The sequence below is a fragment of the Erinaceus europaeus genome, chromosome 2 (genome assembly GCF_950295315.1).
Source record: "Erinaceus europaeus chromosome 2, mEriEur2.1, whole genome shotgun sequence".
In the NCBI taxonomy this organism is placed as follows: domain Eukaryota; kingdom Metazoa; phylum Chordata; class Mammalia; order Eulipotyphla; family Erinaceidae; genus Erinaceus; species Erinaceus europaeus.
In genome coordinates this window covers 72774142-72799559 of record NC_080163.1, presented here as the reverse complement: position 1 = coordinate 72799559, position 25418 = coordinate 72774142, and the positions used below count along the sequence as shown (strand labels likewise).

The 25418-nt window shown below is 35.3% G+C and overlaps 2 protein-coding genes across 14 annotated transcripts in view; both read left to right on the top strand.

Moving 5' to 3' along the window:
• The window catches only part of NRG1 (neuregulin 1), a 208684-nt gene that overhangs the window by 88159 nt on the left and 95107 nt on the right, over positions 1-25418 (top strand). For 5 of the 13 annotated variants that reach the window (XM_060182989.1, XM_007516292.3, XM_060182981.1 and 2 more), the window contains exon 1: positions 8761-9439. The exons of the other annotated variants lie outside the window; for them this stretch is intronic. In XM_060182989.1, coding sequence (XP_060038972.1) covers positions 8773-9439 — 667 coding nt within the window. In that variant the 5' untranslated portion in view covers positions 8761-8772. Of the gene's footprint in view, positions 1-8760; positions 9440-25418 lie in introns of those variants that run through there. 13 annotated transcript variants of the gene reach the window in all.
• On the top strand, positions 8160-8469 carry LOC132535808 (uncharacterized). Its single transcript, XM_060183097.1, has one exon. It carries the CDS (start codon positions 8270-8272, stop codon positions 8456-8458), a length of 189 nt encoding a protein of 62 aa, XP_060039080.1. The 5' UTR covers positions 8160-8269; the 3' UTR covers positions 8459-8469.

The following is a 25418-nucleotide window of genomic DNA, read 5'->3' as shown; positions in this document are numbered from 1 at the left end:
ATATAAAATCCTGACTAATGCCTATTTCAGCTCCTGCATTCAGTCAATGAAAAATTTAAATCTAATTACTCTCCAGATTACAGTTGATCTTTGTATTAAGCCTTAATCATTTCTCTCCAAATAGTATCTGAAATAGAAATAAAAGAAACAAATCACTTTAGTTTTAACCCTTTATTTGAGAGAGGAGGGGAGGGGAAGCTCTACTCAGCTGTAGCATGTGGTAGTGCTGGGGATTGAACTTGGAACCTCTGGACTCTAAGGTATGCAAGTCAGGTGTTCTACCTCTGCATATCTTTCTTGAGCCCATGAGTCATTCTTTGGTTAATTAAGGAAATGCTGCAGGGGCTGGGCAGTGGCTTACCTGATTGAGTGTACACATTGTAGTACACAAGGATACAGGCTCAAGCTCCCAGTCCCCATATGCAGATGGAAACCTCACAAGTGGTGAAACAGTGCTGCCTGTGTCTCTCTGCCCCCCCTTCTGGGTTTCTCTTAGTTTCTATCCAAAATAAATAAATAAATAAATAAATAAATGGAATATTGGCTTACAAAGTTGTTTCAGGGACACAATTTCACACATCCTCAAAATATAACATAGCATGTCTTGCCCAACACCACTGTGCCAATCTCCCTTCATTACATCATTCAGTTCTACTTCCATCTAGATGTGCCCCCCCACATTTACCTACACACATCCTTTACCTGCCCCACAGACACACCTTTACTTACCCATGCTTTTAGTCATTCTAGATATGCAGACTGGTAAAATAAAACTTATTTATGTTTTATCCTGTCTATTGAAGCAACTCATTTTTAAATACATCTGACTTTAGCGACATATTATATGATTAATGCTAGAAAGTTTTGAATTGGAGGTCAAGTCATAAGGTCTTTCCAACTTATGTCACTCAAATTTATGTTTTTAAAGTAATACAGATTGTAGCAATGCAGAAAGTGTTTCCACATCTTGGACTAAGAAGTAGCAGTTTCTGCCTCTTGGACTGAGAAGTAGCAGAAAAAGATGAAGCTGACATTTCATTTTAAATGGAATACTTCTGCTCCTGTGAGCATCATAAGATTTGTCACCTTAACAACTTAACAATAGTGTTGCCAACCAGGTGGCTCACTTGGAATGCCAAATTGGTTCTGGAAACTGTATTTTTATATTATTCCTCTCCCTCTTTGATACAACTATATTTTTATATTTGTATTTCATCAGCAAGGAAAGAGAACTTTGCAAGGTCTAAGGAAAATGTATATTTATATTGTAAGATGTTTCCACTGAGAAAAGTCTAACAAATAGAAAAAAAAAAACAAGAGCCATGGTTAAATGTAGTATATTTTTGCTCAAACTTCATTATTTATTTATGGAGCCTAGACTTTACCATTCTCTGGATAATGCAGATCAGGAGACAGAAAAAAGTGGGAGAGATACCACAGTGCTGGATCTTCCCCTCTCTGCCATGACACGTTCAAGCAATGCATGTACCTTACCCAGTGTGTCTGGAACCTCAAACCTCCTTTGTTCTGCATAAGTTGTGCAGGTTTATTTTTTCACCCGGCTTTAAATGATATCTTAGTTCCCGAAACAAATGGTGCTCTCATGTAGGTAATTCATAACTGCCTTCACTTATGTACCACATTTTCTTGCTCAGTTTTGTAAGAGATTTAGTTTTAATAGGAAGGTCCCTTGTAAAATAAACAATAATGTAGGATCTATTTGTATATAACTGATTATCTTATGGGTAAGGAGAAATGGATTTTGTCAGAGTGAACTATAAAAACTTCATTTAATAAATTAAAAAAGAACTTACTATGCATAGTTCTCATATCATATCCCATTTATCTCGAAATACAAAAGATCTAAAGTTATAAAGGACAAAATGTACCAGAGATTATTTATCATATTATTATGAAACAAGAACACAGACACACAGTCAGTATCAAGTCTTTTATACAGCACTTTACAAAATATTGTGTGAAAAGATAGAAGAGAGAGTGAGGGAAGCAAAGAGGGGGAGAAATACCACAGCACCAATCCACCATCCATGGAGATCCCCTGGTATAGTCCATGGTGCTCCATTAAAGTGCGATGATTTGAACTCATGGCCTCATTCATTATAAGGTACTGGCTCTACAGGTGAGCTAGATCCTAGCTTCCCACAAAATCATTGTTTAGTCAAATGGAACTGAGGAGATAGCATAATGCCTATGCAAAAATATTTTTATACCTTAGACACAATCCTAACCACCAGCATAATCCAGAACTGAGCTGTGCTTTGGTTTAAAATTTTATTTTAATATATATTAAAAATAAAATAATTTTAAAAAATAGTTAGATTGTCTTCTCAGTACATTTTCACTGGATAAAAATAGTGCATAATCAGCCTTGTCTACACTGCCTGGAAGGAAGTCTTGAAACTGTGGTCTCTCTCTGCCTTTCTGTTTCTGTCTAAAAAACAAAGTAGAATAAATAATCAAATTTAACACTTCCTCAAAGTGAGGAGAAAATACAGTGAGTTTCACCTCACCCATTGAACATTCATTAATTATGAAGAACATGAAATCATACATGGATTTGGTTTGTTCACAGAACTTTTCTGTTTGGTGAGAGAGTAGAATTAAAGAAAATAGAAGCTGGGTGGTGATGCACATAATTGAGTGCACATCTTATAATGCAAAAGGACCCAGGTTGAAGCCTTCGGTCCCTACCTGCAAGGGTGGGTGGCTTCTCTAGTTGTGAAGCAATTCCTCTCAATTATTATGCTATTCTAAGTAAATAAATAAATTTTAAAAATTATTTTTTAATTTTATTTCCCTATTGTTGCCCTTGTTGGTTTTATTGTTGTTGTAGTTATTATTGTTGTCGTTGTTGTTAGATACAACAGAGAGAAATGAATAGAGGAGAGGAAGACAGAGGGGGAGAAAAAGATAGACACCTGCAGACCTGCTTCACCGCCTGTGAAGCAACTCCCCTGCAGGTGGGGAGCCAGGGACTCAAACTGGTATCCTTATGCCGGTCCCACTGCACTACTGCCAAACTCCCCCATAAATAAATAAACTTTACCAAGTTACAAAGTAAACATTATGTGGTGGTTTGTCTTTAAAGAAAAAAAGACAGAATACAGTTAAATATTAATTTATTCCCAACTTCCCATTCACTGACAGTATCTGTAGTAGTTAAGATGGTTGACCTGACAGAGTTGTATAACACAAGATAAACTCATATCACCTATTTCAGAAACAACTAGAAATTTATGATATGAATATATATGCCCTAATAATGAACGTATTTGAAAAGAGGAGAGTGTAGATGCTATTTTGTAAAATGGGTAGATAAGTAAAAAAGTAAATGTACTAATTAGAGGTACCATAAACTTTGAAGTTTGATTTCAGTTAAAAATAAAATGTATGTATTGACTGTATACCACAACTACAGTTTTGGAAGAGCAAGATACTGATAGACCCGCCCTTCAAAGAAACTACATTCTTTAATCCCATGTCTATAATGTAATTAAATACTTTTGTGAGTAGATGCCCCTATAGCTATTATGAAATACTGGATCTGTGATTTGAAAATTTGGAAGGCCTCTGTGGAGGATCAGACTGAACTGGGAGTGATTTTTCAAATAGGTGAGAAGAATATTTTTGCCTTCTCAAAGGAAGAAGAAAGTTTTCAAGTTATAGTTAGATCCTAAAACTTCCTCGTGAAATCACGATTTTATACCTTATTGGGAACTACATTAAGTGCAACTTACACATAGTCACATCCAAAAAAAAAAAAAAAAAACTGTAACCCAAAAGTAAAAGTCACTACTTTAATCATAGTACTTGATAGAGGAAATAAAAGATTTTAAATGTATCTGATCAAAAGTTAAATTCTACACATGTACACAATAAAGCTTAAGGTCAAGTATAATTTTTTTTGAGAAATACAGTTATAGTAAAATAGCCAAAAATACAGAAAAAAATCTAAAAGAAAATATCAGTTTGGGTATGGTGGTTAATTTACCATCTTTTTTCCATCTGTTGGAGCTTTTCTTGATACTTCTAGTAACAAATTTAATAAAATTAATGAAGAACCTAATTGCCTAGCTAGTATTAAAGTGTCAGAGGAATTTGAGTATTTTCATTTGATAATGTATTAGAATTCTTTTTGCACTGACACTGATTTAAAAGGATGCTGAACTTTAATGCAAATGTATGAGAGAGAAGTGCATTTGATTTGTCTGGAAAAGTATATGTGTATTACTGAGTCTCCTTTTGACCCAGGTTGAATTTTGACTACTTCCTTCCTTATCTGTAGATTAATTGTGGTTGCAAATGCTGTGTCACATCAAGATTAATTTCCCCTGTCCTTCAGTCTCAGCTGGCATTGTAACTGCTTAACCATTTGGAAGCAGCACACATAACCAATGCCCCGTCCAGAGCCAGTCTTTAAGAAGACTAGCAGTTCTTCCTTTCTTGGGATGCTTCCTCTCAAACACTAGAAACTGTGCTGTGAGAAACGGAAGCCACGGGAAGAGCCTACATGTTGGAGCACCACACAACAGCTCCAGCAGAGCTCTCAACTGACATCTGGTCTGAAGCAGTGATATGTATGAGACATCTTGAATATTTCAGTCCAGTTGCACCTCCAGCTGATTGCATCCCCAGCTGATATCAAATAGAACAGAGGAACCACTCAGCTGAACCCAGCAGACTAGTTTATTTGACAGCAATATATAGCTAAAATAGCTTCCTGGAAAAAAAAATTGTAGAACTGAAATTATAAAAGAGTTCAAATTGACTGTAAATACATAAAATATAAATGTCCATATACTTTATCTGTATACTGAATTAGTAAAATTTTAAAAGTCTCTAAGGAAGCTAGGCATCAAGTTAAAGCATCTTTAAATATATCAGTGCCTGTTTTATGTAATACTTTCTGATTCATTTATTCACCCTTTGAAATAATAGTCAAGCAATACATAATCTGATGCATTCTTTTAATTGAAAAGAAGCAGCAGCATTTTTTTTTTCAGCAGAAATAACACATCTTGGACCTATCACTTAATAAACTGCGACAAATGTACCTAAATTGCCCAAGTCTATGTTTTTTTTTTAAGATAATTTTTTGTATAGGGTTAATGAAGATCAGAAGTAATGTTTGTTAAAAACTAGCAAAGTGTGTGGTACATAGAAGCAGTTCAATAAATGTAGCCTTTGCTTTTATGAAGGAGGTGGTGATATATAGTAGAAAATAGTCTTTATGTTCACTTTTTTTTTTTTTAGAAGACATAAAAAGATAGTTGTTCCTGGGCTTTTTGAAATGGAATCTAAAGGGTTAAAGTGATGCATCTTTTATTTTCCCAATAAAGAGGCTTTCACACTACCCAAATTCCTTTTTATTGCTATAGAGGATTTTATGAGGGAGTAAAGACAACTTCTGGCTCCTAGTCCCAAAAGAGAAACTAACAGATAATTCCTTTTATTCTTTACCTCCTCTCTCCTACCTTTCTTCAATTATACTCACCTTTCAGACTTGAGAAATTTATAGGATGCTGGCTCTCTGCAAGCTGACCTTAGTACAAGGTTCAAGGAATCTAACTCCACGGAGAACACATATACATCCATGTCTGATTTGAGTATCCCAGGAGTAAAAATAGCTTGCAAGTCAGCAAAATAGCTCTTTTGAACAGTGCCTTGTTTTGCCATGTGCAAGCTTTGCTCTACTACACTGAAGGAATTGTCAGTGTTGTGGTCTCTTTCACACTCTCAGCTACTCTGTCTCTACAAAAATCACCTTGTGAAGGCCCACATTGTCCTGTTTCTGATGTTTTATAAGTATTAAGAGTCCAATAGGACAAGTAGAAAAGTACTCAGTAATCTCTTCATCTGCTGAATTGGTTTGTCCATAGTGATTAAGACATGGAGAGTAGTTGTCATTGGAGAGAGACAAAGAACCAGACATCACTCAGGCACATGTGCTGCCAGGGATTGATCTCAGCACCTCATGCTGAAGAGGCTAATGCCCTATCCACTGTGCGACCTCCCGGACCACTAAATCCCAGTTTTGCTTTGCAACTTAGATAACCTTGGCTGTGGATGAAAGGTCAATATATTATAATTGAATTTAATATTGGTTAGAAGCACAACTGAGGGATTTTATGCCACATTTATAAACTGTATGATATTTAAAGAAATTACAAATTATCCCAATTTTGTATAATATTTACCTACCTATGTTGCTTTGAATACTTATTTGAGTATTAATAAATAAAATTTTAGTATCTCTTAGTTTGAATACTATGCTTGCTTCAATATATGTTGTCACAATATAAGGTTTTATGTCCTTTGCTTAAACTCTTTAAGAAAGTTCTCAGTGCTTTGAACTCATATATTTAAAGCAAGTAAAGAGCCATAGAATTTATGTTACAATACAAGTATACAATTTCCGGTTAAGTGGAGGTAAGCTTAAATATAACTCATTTTGCCCATAAACTTCCCATGATCATAATTACAATTATGCAAACCTTTTCAGGCCTTTGTTGTTGCTATTAGTTATATTATTGCAAACATCTTAAAGTCATATCCACACATCATCTATAACTATTAACTAATTTTATTTTGAAGGAAATGCTAACATTTCATGCCCACCTAAAGATCAATTTTTTTTTTTCAAAAGTAGTGGCATTCGTTACATGCAGACTGTTCCAGCAGATTTTGTCTGATCCTGAGTCTTACTGCATGTGGGACTCATTATGGTGGCTATGCATTTGAATTTTAAAAACTTCTATCAATGTAAGTGAATAAAATTATTCCTTGGACACAATATGTCTGTTTACTCATGACAAAGCATGAATTAAAACTTCAAGTATGTGGTATGTTTTGACATGTACCAAACAGGAGATTCAGGGGAGCCTGAGTGCTCCACCATTGACAGTGCATTTCTTCTGGTATTGGGATGACTACTGTTTTAAAACGGGGTAATAAACTGAGCAGTCAAATGATCTGGAAGTTAGATATACTGATACCTAACTCAAAAGGCAAGCTCTTACAGAAAACTCTTCTGAATACTTGCAGTGCGGTTATAGTTGAGGACATGTGGTATTTATTACAGTGCCCAGGGAATTCAACCCTCTGCAGTGTGGAGTCATAGTGAAGGCTGATTTCAAAATGAAGTGGTAGCCTTTGCTCCTTCTGTAGCTCTGCAATTTACTGATGTTTCTTATTAACTTGACCTTAGTCTAGGACAACTGCGGATGAGATAGGGGAAAAGAAATTTCACGGGAACCAGAATAGCTTCCCAGCACCCTCTTCTTTCAGTTCCAACTCACTCAGTGCTTGGCATTACAAAGTCTTAACCAAAAGCAGAAAAGGCTGAAGGTAGAGCTGTCCATGGTTAGGAAAAAAAAGAAATGTCCTGTTGGTTGAAAATAAAGTACTAACAGTTCTTTTGTAGAGCAAAACTTGTTAGAGGGCTAGGGAAGGAATGCTATCTTCCAGCAGCAGGCAGGAAGAAATTGCTGTTGAAAAGCTTACCTCTCCAGGGAGGAATCAGATATCCTACTTTGCCAAGCCTCAGGTCCAACCCATAAGGTCCCACCTACCTCCCCCACCCCATTCTAGCTTTGTTAGACTGCTAGCATTGATCACTGGCTTTTTCTGACCCAACTGTGGGTGTAGGAAAAGAGAACTAGCAAGATGGAAAAATAAGCAAAGTCGGGGTGGAAGACTTGGGCTGCTTTTTGTAGAGAGGAAAAGAGGAAGGGAAGAATAGTGGTGGGGGCCAGGGGGACTAAGCTTAACTGGTGCCTGCCTGCTTCTCTTTGATTTGATGGCCTTTATTCCTTCTAATTGAATAAAATAGGAAGTCACTGGCAGTCCTGTGTTGCTGGGTATACTGATTTTACTCAGACCAGCCAGCAGCTCCAGCGTGTGGCTAGCCAGTGGGGGTGAGGGTGGGGAGAGAGTGAGTGAGAGAGAGAGAGGAGAGAATGAGAAATGTCATTGGACACTGAGGGAAAAGAAAGAGAAAGAGACTAAGAAGAAGCAAAGAGCTGTAGAGGAAGAAAGTGAATGAGCGCTCAAGGAGGACAAAGAGGAGTGGTTGGGAGGTGGGGGTGGAGGCAGGGCGGGGAGGGGATGGTAGTCACCGCCCCTCTTGGCCTCACTGGTCCGTTCAGATCCCTCTGAGATGATCCTGTTTGCAGTGATGCTTGGAGGGCAGGCACCTGCTGCTCTGTAATGATTCAGCCTCTTTCAGCCTTCGCGTTAACACAACAGGATGCTGTTGCTACTGTCACTGCTGCCTCTCCTGCCGCCGCCGCTGCTGCCTCCGCCGCCTCCACCGCTGGTCCTGCTTTTGCTTTTACTTCTCCTGCATGACAGTTGTTTTCTTCATCTAAGCAGACACCAGCTTCAAATACTCGAGGTGAGAAACATGCCTTTCAGTTTGGGCTACTGGTTTACTTAATCAACAATCAGCTCCGTTGCTATTTTGGCCCCGTCCTCATGACCAGCCGGGATGGTTTGGAGAAGCATTTAAAAGAACTGTAAAAGTGACCCAGAAGCATCAGTAAAGAATTACGATATACTTTTATTTGGTAGTTGCTAGAGGTGTTTTTTTTTTTTTCCTTTCTTTCTCCTGAACTCCTCTTTCTTTTGATAATGGCCTTGGACTTGGACTACTTATCGATTTCCCCATGTAAGATGCTGTCTCATTTGGCTGGGGGGGGCTCTGCATGGTAATGGACCGCGAGAGAGGCCAGGCCTTCTGGAGGTGAGCCGATGGAGATCTATTCCCCAGACATGTCTGAGGAAGCTGCGGAGAGGTCCTCCAGCCCCTCCACTCAGCTGAGTGCAGACCCATCTCTTGATGGGCTTCCTGCAGCAGAAGACATGCCAGAGACCCAGACTGAAGATGGGAGAACCCCTGGACTGGTGGGTCTGACGGTACCCTGCTGTGTGTGCCTGGAAGCTGAGCACCTGAGAGGTTGCCTCAACTCGGAGAAGATCTGCATTGTCCCCATTCTGGCTTGCCTAGTCAGCCTCTGCCTCTGCATTGCCGGCCTCAAGTGGGTATTTGTGGACAAGATATTTGAATATGACTCTCCTACTCACCTTGACCCTGGGGGGTTAGGCCAGGACCCTGTTATTTCTCTCAATCCAACTGCTGCCTCAGCTGTTTGGGTATCATCTGAGGCACACACTTCACCTGTCTCTAGGGCTCAATCTGAAACTGAGGCTCAAGTTACAGTGCAAGTTGACAATGCTGTTGTGTCCTCTGCACCTGCAGTAGCACCGACCCCCAGGAATCGTATTTTTGCTTTTTCTTTCCTGCCATCCACTGTACCATCCTCCCCTTCATCCACACGGAACCCTGAGGTGAGAACACCCAAGTCAGCAACTCAGCCACAAACAACAGAAACTAATCTCCAAACTGCTCCTAAACTTTGTAAGTAGAGAGAGAGAAGATGATGAATAAGGAAATGGGGTGGGCTTGACGTCCTTTAAAGTGTTGTCTAGAGCATGGAGCTTATCCCTTTTATGCTTGCATTTTAATTGCATGGTTTTGTTTAAGCACATCACATGACTGGGATGCTCAGGGTAGCATTGAAGACATGAATAAAAAGGTCTTGTAAACTGCTGTTATGAATCAGTGCACTCACAGCAGCTTCTTTCAGCCTGGATTGTTGTATAGGGTGTGGAGAACCTGAAACTTCAGTCTCTGTGAGTCATATTCAAATTTAAGTTAAATTTACCTTCTTTCTAACACTTTTAAAAAGTATAGTAAACCACCAGAGTATCCTTTAATTTTTCTATAATTGTGACTTCCACATAGCAGTATGTTTTGTGCCTTTCTCTTCTGCATTGGAGACTGTCACTTTCTCCTCCCCTTTCTGTTATCCTCTGCCTCTCAACCACTTCAAGCTGCCTGTCATCTTTCTCCATCTCTTCTTTCTGATCCCTTAGCCACTCCCCCATTTGTATTTTAATTGTTTTTTCCTGATCTTCATCAAGTCCTTAGATAGGCACAGTGCTTGCTTCTCCTCAGCATCAGACTGTGGCTCTCCTGCCTAGTTTTAGTTTCAAGTTCTGAGCACTTATTAGGGTCAGTTTTATTTTGTGCAGAACACAGTGCAAATCTGTACTGGAAGATTTTTCTAAATTAGTCTTGCCTTCTGTAATCAAATGCTTAAATAACTTCCTTGGCAGTCATTAAAAAGAACAAGATCCATTAGCAAGTACATATTTTAAGACAATGTATCATTTTCCCCTATCAGACTGCAGCAGCCCCATTTACTAACCTGTGAGTGCAGTTACTTCTAAAAACAATGCAGAACAATACAGTATGTTTGTACTAGGTCACCACTATGCTTTGTAATGGAAACTTAACAAGGATGAAACCATGACTGGTCAGATCATTCCAAACATCAATGTAAAAGGGAAGAATTTTCTATAATTTTTAAAATACATAGTTTTAAATTCTTTTTTTTTTTTTTCACTTTTTTAGCATTGGCAGCTATTGATTGAAAAGCAAAAAAAAAAGATTAGAAAAGTTGATAACATATAAAAGCTCTTAAGGGAGAGTTGAAGGTAAAGGCTCTGTCATGAAGTACTCCTTTTCTCTTTAGATGGTAAGGGAAAGAGAATACCTTTTCCAAACATCATGTTTGATATGAAGTAGAGCCATGTGTTACAGAAAAAGAGGGAGAAACTTGATTTGTTCTTGGGATTCAAGATCATTTCATACACACCAATTTTAGTGGCAACTATTAAAAAAAAAAAAAAACGAGGCTTGTTTTCTAGGTGTAATTAGGGAAGAACCTTCTTTCTGCAGACACTGCTTTGTATCTTTATCAAATCCCTGAAGCATCGTTAAAGGGCTGACAGACATCATTGCATTCACCATGTCTTCCCACCTGGCAAAGTGACCAGGAAATAATACCCAGATGAAATGACAGGCTATAAAAAGCAAGTACAGATACTGCAAAATTCACAATGAAGGACAAGGTTACTTCTTTGTCTTTATCATTTTAAATGTATTTGCCTTTAATTGGAATGTGTCTTGAAAAAGTTTTGTTTTCCAGAGAAAGAAGAGACCCTTTGAAAGTCTCAAGTGAATTATAATATTTTTCATCAGAAAAAAAAAGAAAAGAAAAAGAAACATCTAACCTACTGTCCTGATCTAGACCATGTCAAAAAGTATCTTGTGACATTTTGGGATATTATTTTTGAGATATATCCTTTGCTGTTTCAGTACATTACATGTTCCATTTAGTGTTTTTTTAATCCCCTTTTTTTCCCCATCCAAAGCATTGATTTTTTTTTTTTTTGGTGGCATTTGCATTGAGTGGAAAAGATTTACTGCTGCCTAAAAGCATCACTAGTGGCCAGCTCTGGCTGCTAGACACACAGCTGCAGTTTCTGAAGTGCTTTTGATAAAAGCTTGGGAAAAGTACTTTTCTCCTGAAAAGTTAAGGATAGACAGTTGCTTAACACTATATAATATACAGGCTTTCCTGTTTGGGCAATTCTGGGTTAATTTTAGAAAGCATCAATCCAGGGAGCTTTGATTTCTAACACTCAAAAAAAATCATAAATGAATGTTTTTGTTTAAAAACATAAATAAACTAGTGAGAGAGCTCACCTGGAAGGATGCCTGCTTTGTCATGCATGCAACCAACCCAGGTCCCAATCTGGTCTCTACCTTACTGAGGGAAGCTCTAGTACTACTCTTTCTGTTTCTCTCTCTCTCTCTCTCTCTCTCTCTCTCTCTCTCTCTGTAGACCCAAACAAAGCAAAAAAATTAGGAGTTGACTGACATTGTGTACCACTATAACTTTATTTTTTCCACCTAAGAAAGTATTGCTTAAGTCACAGAAAGAACTGGGACTTTGTTCATGTCATATCTCATCCTGTCTCCAATTTTTGACATAAACTATGCTAGATGACTTCAATTTTTTAAATGGCATTATCATATCTAAAACATGCTTTTGAGTGGTTCAGGACTTTATTCTCTTTCTGTCTATCTCAGCATATTCAGCATATTATGCACAGAGCTGTAGCCTTCAAGGTCATAGTCAGTTGAGGGCTAATTGATTCTTCTTTATCCTGGAGCCTGTAGAGAGTGGAAGAGAGACAACCCTAGTAATTGTGTCTGCTGTGCTATTCCCCAAACCAATCTATTTAGATGTATTAGGGTTTTATAAATAAATTTATAAATACCGGAATTACTCTCTACCTTACTAGTTTAAAATTAAAGCATTCTTTAATATAATAAATGATAGAATATAATGTTAAATTACCCATAGCTTTAGTGGATATGTCAGATTTTCTAAAATGGTTATTTGTTTCAGAAGGTAATAAAATCTCATGTTCTTACACTGTTAATCTTAAGAAATAAAATAGAGGGCTAGAATTTTAAAAGTAGATTAAATATGAATCTGTATGTGATTCCAAAGTTTTCTGTGTGTGGTTAATGGCTTTATACTACCACAGCTGTTGTATTGCAGTGATAGTAGTTAACCTTTTTTAAATTTATTTGTAATAGGTGTACATATTCCATTCATGTGTTCTACCACTGAGATCAACAATAACTTTAATTTTTCAGTTTGTCACATAATACTTCAACTGTTTTTTTGTTTTTTTGGTTTGCTTTGCCTGGATTTAAAGCATATTTTCGGTTCTCTATTTATATGGAAAGGACTTATTCAAGGAATTTGTAAACTTAAAGGACAAGGGTCTCAACTTTTCTGTGTTACCTATACTTGTTTAAAGCCTAAGACACTGAAAACTGGAAGCAGCAGAAAGATCCTCAGTTTGAACCAAAACATTTGATCAATTCAATGATAACAAAACCTAGGCTCTAAGAGATTTTCGGAAATTCAAAATAGGTAAAAGCAAAGGAGTGTCACATCTCTTAATATTTAAATGTACATAGTCTTTTCTCCCACTGTCTTTTCCCTCTTCTGAGCTGGAGACTAACTCTCATGGCTTAAGTGACATCAGACTGACAGGGAAATACTTCACTTCAAGTGAGACCACCAGTCAGCCATGTAGAATGCATACTTCTAAAATTAAATTTTCTTCCTTCTTGTTTTGCTTTTATTAAATTTTCAGAGATGGTGGGCTTTTCCATTTTAATTTGATCATACATATAATGTTCAGCTTGCTTTTGAAAACAGCGAACTTTTCCCTAACATCTGTCAAGTAGCTTTATGGTTCACTTATTTTCTGCCATCTGACCTTGAAAGTTTCTCATCTTATGATACTTTAATTGGTTATTTTTCTATCTCTCAAAATTCCTACCCCCCCCCACACTATATTTTGATTCTTTCTTATGTTTCTGATTATGTTAGTACAGCTTCATATATCAGTTTTTCATTGTATTTGAAGGTAGCAAAGTATCATTACTTGCATTTTTATATAATTTATTAGATTTTAATGCTGATTAGTATATATGCATATTAAAAAGATACATAGGGAAAATTGTCTCCAGCCTGTGGTTTATTATCAATAAAGTCAGTTCAAACTTTTGCCCTTCTTTTTTTTCTTAGCTTTCCCCTTTTTTTTCCCCCCAGGTATGTGTCTTGTCAATTTGTAGTGCTTTATGTCAGTGTTTCCACGTTCCTCTCATGTTTTTCTTCATCTCTCAACATGAAGCACCTGCTCTATGTAAGGTATTATTCTAGGCTGCCTGTATGATAACGATACATACAAAGCAGTAAAAGTCCTTACCTTCATAGAGCATGCATTCTAATGGACTTTAAGAATTTAGGTATGTAACTCAATGTGAGATATTTTCCTGTACATTGCTTAATTCATTGCTTTTTTTTTCTCCTCATTTTATTCACATTTTCACCATCATTTCTCTTTTGCCTTGGTATGTTACTCTTCTCTACTTGCTGAATCTTGAACATCTATCCAATATTATTCTTTATCTTAAAGTACCACCAGTTGGATTTCTGTTACCAACAAGCTAGGTAACTTCAGGTGATTCATGCTTAGTCTATGCGGCACTAATTAAAACAAAGAAGCAAACAAACAAACATTGGTGTGGTTAGGAAAATAATCTGTCTCATCCTTTAGGATTGTTTTCTCAGAATGGAAAATATAAATATAGACATAACTCTTGGAGCATGTAAAAATTGGAAAATTCTGTTTAGATTCTGAAAGCTTATAATTATAAATAATTTCATTTGGGGCATAATTTCTGTTTATTGTTTTGGCTCCAAGAACACATGTATTTAAATATTCTCAAGCAGTATTAATTGTACTATCCAGAAAATAAAAAAGCTAGAGTGCGCTCATAGTGATTTAGATGGCAATCTGAATAGTTTGGATTTACTATTAGTCATAAAATGGGTTGGGTAGGGGCTAAAGAAGTTACTCCTTAGCACCTCAAATTCTGTGACAATCTTACTATAGTGAATTTAATTCACTGTGTGTATTATGTAGTCATGATTATTTCTGGGGCTGGTCAGTAGTGCACCTGTTTAAGCACACATGTTCCAGTACACAAGTACATAGGGACCCAGGTCCAAGCTCACAATATCTGCCTACAAAGGGAAAGGTTAATGAGCAGAGGAGCTGTGCTACACAAATGTCTCTACCTCCCCTTTCTCTCTTGACTTCTGCTTAAAAAGATTATTTCTGAATAAAGTAATAGTCATAATCATAAATTTTTATATGTTGAACACTTAGATACAGGATTATTTTTTATTTATGTCTACTTTCTTTCTTCTACTTTTTTTTTTATGAGCTATAAACTAGGGAAGTTCCACTGCTCCAAGTGGAACTCTATTTTGTTCCTTTCAAGCATACATGGAAATGGTGGGGAGAGAAGAATAGAAAGCAAAGATCAGGAAAGATCATAAGCATCTCTTCACTGCTTGTGAAACTTTCCCTTGTGCATAGTTCTCTGATGTGATGCCAGAGGTTCAAACCCAAGTCCTTGTGCATGGTAAAGTTTGCACTCTTTTTGGTGAGCTATCTCCCAACATCATGAATGACTTCTAAAGTGAAGAACTTTGGATCTGGAAAACTGAAGTGACTTGCAGTTAAAGAGTGGCTGTGATGAAATGGAAACTAAAGAGAAGTTTTTCTTTGCTTCACACTGCTTTTCTTTGATTTTTAGCATTTAATGGTCAAATGATATCTATTATTGTAATTTAAGCATTTTAATTTCCTGTTCATTATTTAAATTATCATCAGTAAGTTTTTTTTTTTACCATTCTGTCACAGATATCATTAGATAAGGATATTTGACTTCTGTGACTTTGATCAATATAGGTCCCCTGCTAGCCCCTCCCCCAAGGCTGACCATTGGCCATCTTTCTCATGACTCCATGGTACATGGGAGGGTTTTTTTGTTTTTGTAATCAGGAGTTATACAAGCTGAAATGTGATGCTCATTTGGCAAGAATTTTGATACCTCTTTATGAAAGTATTAAAGTAATAGGACTGATGAGTATCTGTCACTGGAGCTGTTGAGAGATTAAATGAGATGTTAGAAAACACCAGTTCTGGGCCAGGTGATGGCCATTACAGTGCACAAGAACCCATGTTCAACCCTCTGGTCCCTACCTGCAGGAGGAACACTTCACAAGTGTTGAAGCAGGACTACAGGTGTCTTTCTGTCTCTCTCCCTCTCTATCCCCCCCCCCCAATTTATTTCTGTCTCTATCCAATAATAAAAAAATAAATAATAATTAAAAATATCATAAATAAAAAAGGAACAGTCCTATGCCTACAACATAACTGTGAAGCCAGTATCAATTTTTCCCTTCTTCCTACTCTTACATCCTTCCTCACTCTAATCTCTTCTTTTGATATTGACAGAATGATTTGTAAGAATGTTTAGCAGCTGGGATGGTCTGTAGAAGACTCAGAGGTATAAAGTACAAGTTAAAAAGGCACTATGGTGAAGTGGAAATTGGTGTACTGAAAACATAACATTCAATCTGCCACTTGCAATCCACTTGACCTTGAACAAATCATTTACCGCTTGAAAATTCAAATTTCACATCTGAACATATAGGGCTACTACTACTTAGAACTCATGATATTGTTATAAAACAAATTAGTTACTCCATTTCCAAAAAGCATGCTATGCAGGGTTTCTGCTTTTCTCTCTGTATTGACATGCATATATATATATATATATGTATATATATATGTATATATATACATATATATATACATATATATTAACCAATAAGTATTTGTGTTAGTGGAAATAAACAATACGGGTTCTTTGCTGGCAAATTAAGTAGTGCCTTAAAATGACATGAGACAACTCATTTCTTGAGTCTCTGCACCATAAAAAAAGAGTGATTTCTTTCCATAAAAATTGCTAAGAATTTAAGATGTTACTCTTTGGGTATTGTACAAAAATCATGGTCAAAGGGACTTTGTTATAGGCAGGGTGATTAAGAGTAACTTTTAATAAATGAAAGCCATGGTTGCTAAGATGGTATGTCAAGAGAGGACAATTTATGAGAAGACAGGGGTAATGAAAAGAAATCTGTGTAGCTTAAATATAGTGCATGGGAAGAGTTGTGAAAAGATCATGGATAATTCTTGGTATTAATGAAAACTATGTTCACTTAACTCTTTTTATTATTCCAAACTTCTTTTCAGACCCACCCAAAATAGGAATAAAACTAATTTAGCACTTAACAAGACCCATGAAAATATAGAATAAATTTACAGGGGCTATAGACATAAAGCATAAAAGTTATTTTAATTTTGTCAAAATGTATGAATAATTCATACATTAAATAGCCCAAATGAAAAGGGGAAATGAGGTGATGACCGTTTAATAAACCCAGGTAAATAAAATAATATATAAATATGAAGGAAAAATTATCAAAGTAAAAATAATTAGTTCTATATGAAATTATCTATAAAATATGAAAGGGAAGTTATAGAAGAAGAAAATAATGGTACTTGTTAAATATATAATACGGAATTCTGTTTCAATGAACTTAAACTTCAATTATTAGTTACTGTTCTGTGGAATAAAAAAGTGCTGTCCTGGATACATACAGATAAGGGTATGGTATTTTGTAGACCTACTACTTTTTCTTGAACAGAGATACAGTTTCCAAGAGCTTGTTATTTACACAAAGGTTTAGTTATTAGTATACTTTTAAATTTTTATTGGAGAATCAATGGTTTATAGTAAATATAGTTGTTAATACATGTGTAAAATTTCTCAATTTTCTGCAGAACACTCCAGTGTAGGCCTACCACCAAATCACATACCAGGACCTGACAGCCCCACCCCCACCCCAACAGTCCTTTCTTTTGGTAGGATACACCAAACCCAGACAAAGTTCTATGTTGTGTTTCCCTTTTCTGTTTTTTATTTTTCAACCTCTGTCCATGTGTATTAATTCATATATGATTGAAACTTTTGTGCTTTGATAATCTTGATTCTTATTAAACTAAAATAGATCTACTGCAAAAATTGGATATACAAATATTTAAACAGCAAGACAGTCCCTTCTATGGGAGAAAAAACTTGATACCAATCTAGGGTAGATTTTACTTTGGCATATGTGTTACTACTGACTGTGTGTGGGAAACCAGCTTCTAGACCCAATAAAATTTTATCTAGTGGAATTTTTCTTTTTTTTAATGCAATATTTCTTAAAGTGAAGAATTTTTTTATTCTTCTTTCCCTCCCCCCAAGAATTTTTTTATTCTTCATAAAAAATATAGTATGACAGGGAATTGACTTGCTATAATTTTCAGTGTTACACACTAGGTACCTGAATTTACTTTCTTAAGGTGCTGTTATCCCAGACAAATGAGAAATCTAGGAATGCTATTTTAACATATGTAGTAAAATTTGAGTAGTGAAAATCTCTGATCTTTCATAACTAATTAAAAGAGTTATAATCTGAGAAGGGGAGATAGCACAATAGTTATACAAAAAGACTCTCTTGCCTGAGGTACCAAGTTCCAGGTGCAGTCCCATCACAAGTCAGATCTGAACAGTATTCTGGTTACAAAAAAAAAAAAAAAAAGATTAAAAAGCTCATATAGTTCAGTCAAATGTCTGTCTCTCTCTGTCTCTCTCTGTCTCTTTCTCTCTCTCTCTCTCTATATATATATATATATATGTATTTTATTTGGTGGTAATATAAGTTCAACAAAGGTAATGATAGCTGCCACTAGAAATAAAACTTAATTAGTAGACAAACAAATGGCACTAAAACTCATTTTTTAGCTTGGTACTTATGCTGGCATTCAATTTTGATATAAATATATTTCTCTGACTTTTCTCCTTTGTCCTTTCATTTATATCTCAGTTCCCATCTTTTCTTTTCTTCTCTCTTCTTTCTTTTTCATCTCTTTTCTTTTTCTCACTAGTCATATCCTATAACTTCTCTAGTGGTGTCACAAATGTTCTTCTATTCTTTCACACAGTTCTGACACTTATATCCCACTGCATGAATATGATGACATAGCCCTGGGGTTTCTCACTAGATGGGTGGGAAGAAAGAGTGAATGAGACCTTAACCACAGATGTGACCATGATTAGCCTGATGACTTCCGACGATGTGTCTTCCTTTGCTAAATAAAAGGAAGCACTTATTTGTATAAAAAACAGTGGTATCACACCAATAAAAGCTTCACAGATAAATGGAATAATCTAAAGACAGTAGAATTGAACTCTTGTTAGCATTTGTTTGTAATCCCTTGGTAGAGCTTCCTGGATCATAATTGCTTGCTCTTCTGGGAGCAAAAGGAATCAGTAACAATTGATTGTTGTATGATACTAAGAATTGCCTACAAAGCAAATCTTAAGAGTGATTAGTGACAGCATTCATTATTATAACTTTGAACTCTCTTCACTATAATCAGCAAAATAAACTGGATTTTAGTTTTTTTCCCCCATAAAACAACTCTGATTCTTTTAAAGCAAGGAACACAAAACAATCTTGTAAAGTCAGTAAATATGTCAATTTAAATAGAAAAATAAAATGTTAATGAATTACTTTCATCTTTTTCGTTATTTCCTTTGTGTTTTAATCACTTTATTGGAGGATTAATGATTTACAGTACAGTTGTTGACATACAAGTACAATTTCATGTCTCCCTATGATAGATGTCTGCAAAACACTCGCTGTCCCATTATTTTACATTTTCCACTTAAGATATCAAAAGGGGATATCTAAATTCCACCTTTTCTGTGAGGCTTCACATACCTATGATACCATAACTTAGCTGGTCTTCATCCTGGGACCTGAAAATATAGTCTGTCACTTATATTTAACTTATTTATTTAATATACTGTACATAAAAACATTGGTATCAGTGCAATAAATACTTCCCCAATTCCTGCAAAAATAATGTGTTCTGAATTGATGACTTTTTCTGAAAAGATTGATGTTGTGTTGCGTTGAAATTTTAATTTCATGTAGTTTGGATTGGAATTATTTCACAATCTATACTACCAGCTAATTGGAATATATTAAATATAGGTTTTTCATAATGTTGTGTAGTGGATGTCTTAAGGACATAGGGAGTTATGTTAGAACTTTCTGGAATGTTGTGATCTGACTAGGACACACTGAGTTAATATTTGGAATTCTAACCCTAGGCCAATACATATTTTGAGTATATGTTAGATTATTGGATAATCACAATTAGAATTTCAGAGTTTTAAAAAATAAAACCAAATCTTTTAGGAAAGAGTTAGAGGCTCAAAGGTATTAAAGTTCTTGCCAGATATCATAGAAAATAAAGACATTTTATTATATTTTACATATTCCAGGCCTTCAGCTATAAAGTCACTCTAATATATATATATATATATATTAATGAAATGTTATAACACAACATATTTTTAAAATTTTATTTATTTTGCATAGAGAAAGAGAAATAAAGTAGGAAGGAGAGTAGAGAAGCAAGTGGAGAGTGACAGGGCTCATACTCCCAGAGGGATAAGGAATAGGAAAGCTGTTATTATTTTTCCTAATACCTAGTTTTGAGTCCTGCTCTAACCAGACTTAGGGAAATTTCAGTGCTCTGGTGTCTTTTCCTCTGTTGCTCTTGTCTCTCTTTCTGTGTCTTTCTCTGAAAATGTTGGTTCAGAGCAGTAAGCTCTAGCAATGGCAGATATATATATTTGATTCTATTGACCCAGAGAGCTTAAGTTTGACTTCCAGATGTTGTGCTTATTCACTTGATATTCCTTTCATAATCTGTATGGCGGGTATAATAAATTGCATTATGACATTAATCATAGTATCTAATAGGAAATTATATTTGAATATATGAAATGTACACAGTTATTAACAATACTTTACTGGGTCTGTTGCAAAATATATTTTGAAAAATCTTGTCTCATAAAATAAAAATTATTTTCATTTTCATTTCTCAAGTTCATAGTAGCCAATATTTAGAAAGTACATGTTATATCGCAAAGTCTACTCTGTTATTCATGAACCTGTCAACAGTACAAACCCAAACTTAGACTAATCCCACCTGACCATTAACAAACATGTGGATCTTGTTTTAATGACATAAGACTAGAGAGAATATTTATTTCTTCCTTCCATTCTTTTGCTTATTCTGTTACTTCTACCCATTAATGTTCTCTCCACACAGTATAAACCTTCATAAATACTACTTATGCCTTAAGATTCACCTTTCAAGTCAGAAATGGCACATTCTTCTTCAGAGATCCATAGCATATTGTTTTTGTCTCATCTTGGGTTTTATCACATTTGAACTCTAATGTTCTTATTTGTTTACTTACTTTTTACTGATACTAGTGAAATAGTGAAAATTTCCCAAGCCAGAGTTATAGAATATTCACTGTCATTCCCTATACAGTGTCTAACAATATATTGTATGTGACATTGGTGCCCCATTGGTATGGTTTTGGGATAATATTCCAGATATAGCAACACAGCTAGAAAAACAAATGATCTGAAACTTTATCTTACAGTTCTTAATGTTTAATTTGGAGGATTTCATTATTGACTTCAGGTATTACAACTTTATTTATAAATAAACCATATGCTTTATTATAAGATTTCAAAAATTTCTCTAAGTGTGTTCACACACATGCATATGCATTTCTGGGAATTCACAACATGGGGTATAAGAATCTTCAGGCTACATTTTTAATTTCTAACAGCACAATGACTAACAACCAGATTGAAATGTTTCAAATCCAAGGTTTGCCTCTGTGTGGCAGCACAGTTACCAACTTAGATAAACTATCACTGTTCTAATTTCCTTATCTGAAGAACTGATTGACTGAACCTCCTTGGTGAGTATGATACAAAGATTAAGTGAATAGATAGATAGATAGATAGATAGATAGATAGATAGATAGATAGATAGATAGATAGATAGATATTAATGCCTGGTACATTTGTTCTATGTAAACATGCACTAACTTTACATTTTAAATAATTGATTTGTATTTTCTTGAATTTTAAGTTTGAGGTTTTGCTATTACTCTGATAGACTTGAAAAAAGAGATATGAATTCGAAGGGTCATACTGACAAAGATACCATTTTTATTTGGTTTGATCACACAGTTTCATGTGATTTGTGTTACTGTCATATTTCCATTCTCAGGATTCAGAAAACTTATCAGAATTATCATGAGTTCACATGTGAAGTAGTAGTAGTCCTATATGTTTTAACTGTAACATCTTCTGTTATGAAATGATGTGCAGTTGCACAGGAGACAAGAGTTTCCCATCTCAAAGAACAACTATAAAAGCTTTGAATTCATTATGTTCTCATCTTAGCAAGTCCAGAATTTACGCATCATCCTTATTTGGTTAGTAAATTAATGTGATGACTGGTGCTTTTTAGGATGGAATAATATTGATTTGAAAGTATCTAAATTTTATCAAACAGGATCAGATCAAGTCCACTGACATTTAAAAAATGCAAGAACTCATAGCTGGAACAACAAAATAAAGAAATATGCAATGATTGAGATTTAACATATTTTCATAGTAAGAGAGTGATTTAAAAAAAATAGGGGTTTCAACTTCTTTTCAGCATTCTATGCTACTTTTCATGAATTAATTTTTTTTAGAGCTGGAAAAAAATTTTATTTTTCCCCATCTTGCATATCCATATTGTTTTTAATATTTATTTCTTCATTTATTTTGGAGAGTGATAGAATTTTAGGGCTAAGGATAGACAGACAGACAGACAGACTGAACAACCCTGTAGTACTGCTATTTAACAGCTGATGAAGCGTCCCCCTGCAGGTAGGAGCCAAGGACTTGAACCCAGGTCTTTGTGCATTGTAATGCATGTGCTCTACGAGGTGTGCCACAACCCAACCCTCCTTCCCATATACTTACTAAGAGCCTTCTCAGTAGACAGTCTCCTAAGAGTTAATCAAAAGAAAACAGTTATGATGAAGGTGCTGAAGGAGGAGCATGGTAATTTTAAATAGAATGGTCAGGGTAGACTATATAGAGAAGATAACAGTTAATAAAATAATGAAGGAAGTAAGAGAAGTAATCATGTGGGACTATGGAGAAATAAATATACATATTTTCTAGGCAGTGGATATAGGCTGGGATATATAGATTAGTAGATATTTGATCATAACTGATATATTATGAATATTTGAGAACTATTACATATATTATTTAGTCTTCACACAATAAACTTGAGTGTACTTTAACTGTATGGTAAGCACTGTTATTTAAAATAAGTACCTCATTTTAGAAGTAATGAAACAGGAAGAAATTATTTTAGACACTAAAATAATAAAATATAGGATGGTAATATGAATGGTTCAAAAATAATGGGGAAAAAAAGTACAGGTAAAAGAGGGATGATAAGAAGGAACTCCATAGGACTTACACAATGTAGAGGAGAAAGGAAATGGTTCTGAAGATATTAGTGATTTAGTAGTTGTTAAAGTAATGAATTATTGAATAGTAAAATCATGAATTTACTCAATATACATTTATTAAGTGCTACTAAATCTTTATGTGTTTACTAATGTGTATAATCCCTACATTTATGATCAGAAGTGAATTATGCTCTAATTTCTGGGAAGCATTCATTTTTTTCCTGGTAGAACCACTCAACAAACATTTAAATTGATAGATTAGGATATATGGAATTTTGTTTGTTGGTTTTTGACAATATGTACTGTAGCTGATGAATCGAAAACCCTTTTAAATATATATCCTTTTAAAATAATCACCAGTAATTTATGTACTGAAATTCACTTTGATGCAAATATTACATATGAAACTATGTATTGAATTTGTATTTTGCCATTTTAGTGTAAACTTTTCACAGTATATTCAATTCTAACTACTTAAAGCATCACAATTTCTTTTAACTAGGCATTCAGTACCCTATCAGCTAATTACACAATTGTTATCCCCCAAAGGGTAGAAATTACTATTCTTATAAAGCTGATAATTTCTTCTATTCTTATAGAATATTCAAAGTAATATATTTATTAAATCCCACAAGTTGGTTCATTCAGTTTGTTAAAAACATGAATTCTGAAACAGTTACTGTAAGTCTTTGGCAGACTGTTAATAATAGCATTCTCAATTTGTTGCTCTTTCATCCATGTAATTTTAGTGGTATATGTGCTATATTCTAAGGAAAATAATATTTCAGGATTAAAGAGGCAGTCAATATGTTGTTGCGTTTATTCAGTTTTTCAAAGCTGCTGGTGAATAGGAGGCAATATAATTTCTGCTTGCCACTGCTCATAAACAAGCCACTGATACTAGAATTCTATCAATCACAGCATGACTATATAAGTGCATACTCATGTAAGCAACATTTTCTGATTTCCTTTTTTCTAAAGCAGTGATGCTTATTAACATATTCAAATAAGTCATTACTTTTAGAATCAGTAAAAGAACTATAATATAAATATTTCTAGTGATTGAAATAATGTGTAAAAAATGAAGAATTTGGGTGCCAAACAGTAGCTCACTGGGTCAAGTGCACATAGTGTGAAGGACAAGGACCCACACAAGGATCCTATTTCAAGCCTCCAGAGCCCTCCCTGCAGGGGGGTCGCATCGCTAGCTGTGAAGCAGGTCTGCAGGTTTCTATCATTATCTCCCATTCTCTGTCTTCCGCTCCTCTCTCAGTTCCTCTGTATCCTATCCAACAACAACAGCAGCAGCAGCAACAATAACAGTAACAACAACAATGGAAACAAGAAGACCACCAGGAGTGCAGGCACCAAGCCCCAGTGATAACAACCCTCAAGGCAAAAAATAAATAAATAAAAATGAGCATACTATTTTGATGTTATTAGCACTGAATATTCATAAGCACTTGCACATTTAAAATGCAATGGTTCACGTTGAAAACATTCCTATTTCTGTTTCTTCTTACTTGCTGTCTGATCTTGTGGTTCTTGAAAGGAAACTTCTTTTTTGAGCAGTTCTTTTGTATGTGCATCAAAATTCCTAAGAGCCCAAAGTAGTAGTTAAGGGAAAAGCTGGAAACAGAAGATAACTCAATGACTGAGTACTGGAATTGCATACCAGAGGCCCCAGAATGCCCAGGTTCAATTATAGCACCTGACTGGTGCTATGTTCTTTCTCTTTTGCATACAAGTAAATGAATAAGGACTTTTAAAAAAAATAATCTCTAAACTGAAATGGGGCAATTTGCTCTATATGTTTTAATGCTACTTACTTCCCTTTCATGCATGTTGACTCTGTAAACTTAGGGGTAAGTTAGTCTTTTTTAAGAGACTTTACAAGCATAAGTTCAGATGAATGTGGGGACAGAGATGAGAGACTGGCTGTTCTTTAGCTATTCAAAGCCTGCCCTCTTATGCCCTGCTCCTAGGAAAAAACTTAGAAACCAATAACTCTAAGTGAACCTCCCCCACTTAGGGAGAATACAAGCAAGGGTTAACTTTAGATTCATTGATTTTTACCTTTGACTTTCAAACTTGTAAACAGATATAACATTTTGATAATTTCTGAGAAAAACTGAGAGCCTAGTTTGTCGCTTTTTAAAAAATCTTCACTGCTCAAGAATATTTTATTTTCTAGTTTGAATGAGACATATATAGGGGCGAGGTGGTTGCTCACCTGGTAGAGAGCATGCATTACCATGTGCAAGGACCAGGATTTAACCCCCTAGTCCTCATCTGCTGGAGGGAACCTTCAGTAGCAATAAAGCAGTACTGTGTCTCTTTTTCTCTCTTTTCCGTTTATCTCTCCTCCCTTCTCAATTTCTGTCTGTCCAATCAAATAAGTAAATACAAAACAAAATAAAATGAAGTAAAAGATACAGTGAGAGATAACAAGAGAGAAAGAAACATCAAAACACTGAAGTTTCCCTCAGTTTGATGGGGCTGTACTTGATCCTGGATCACTTATAGGGTCACTCTCCCAGCTGAGCTATCTCATTGGACTTGTCACTTCTTT

What these genes read in the sequence shown, in the direction of transcription:
- LOC132535808 (XM_060183097.1), top strand. Translation starts at nt 8,270, where the DNA reads ATGCTGTTGCTACTGTCACTGCTGCCTCTCCTGCCGCCGCCGCTGCTG.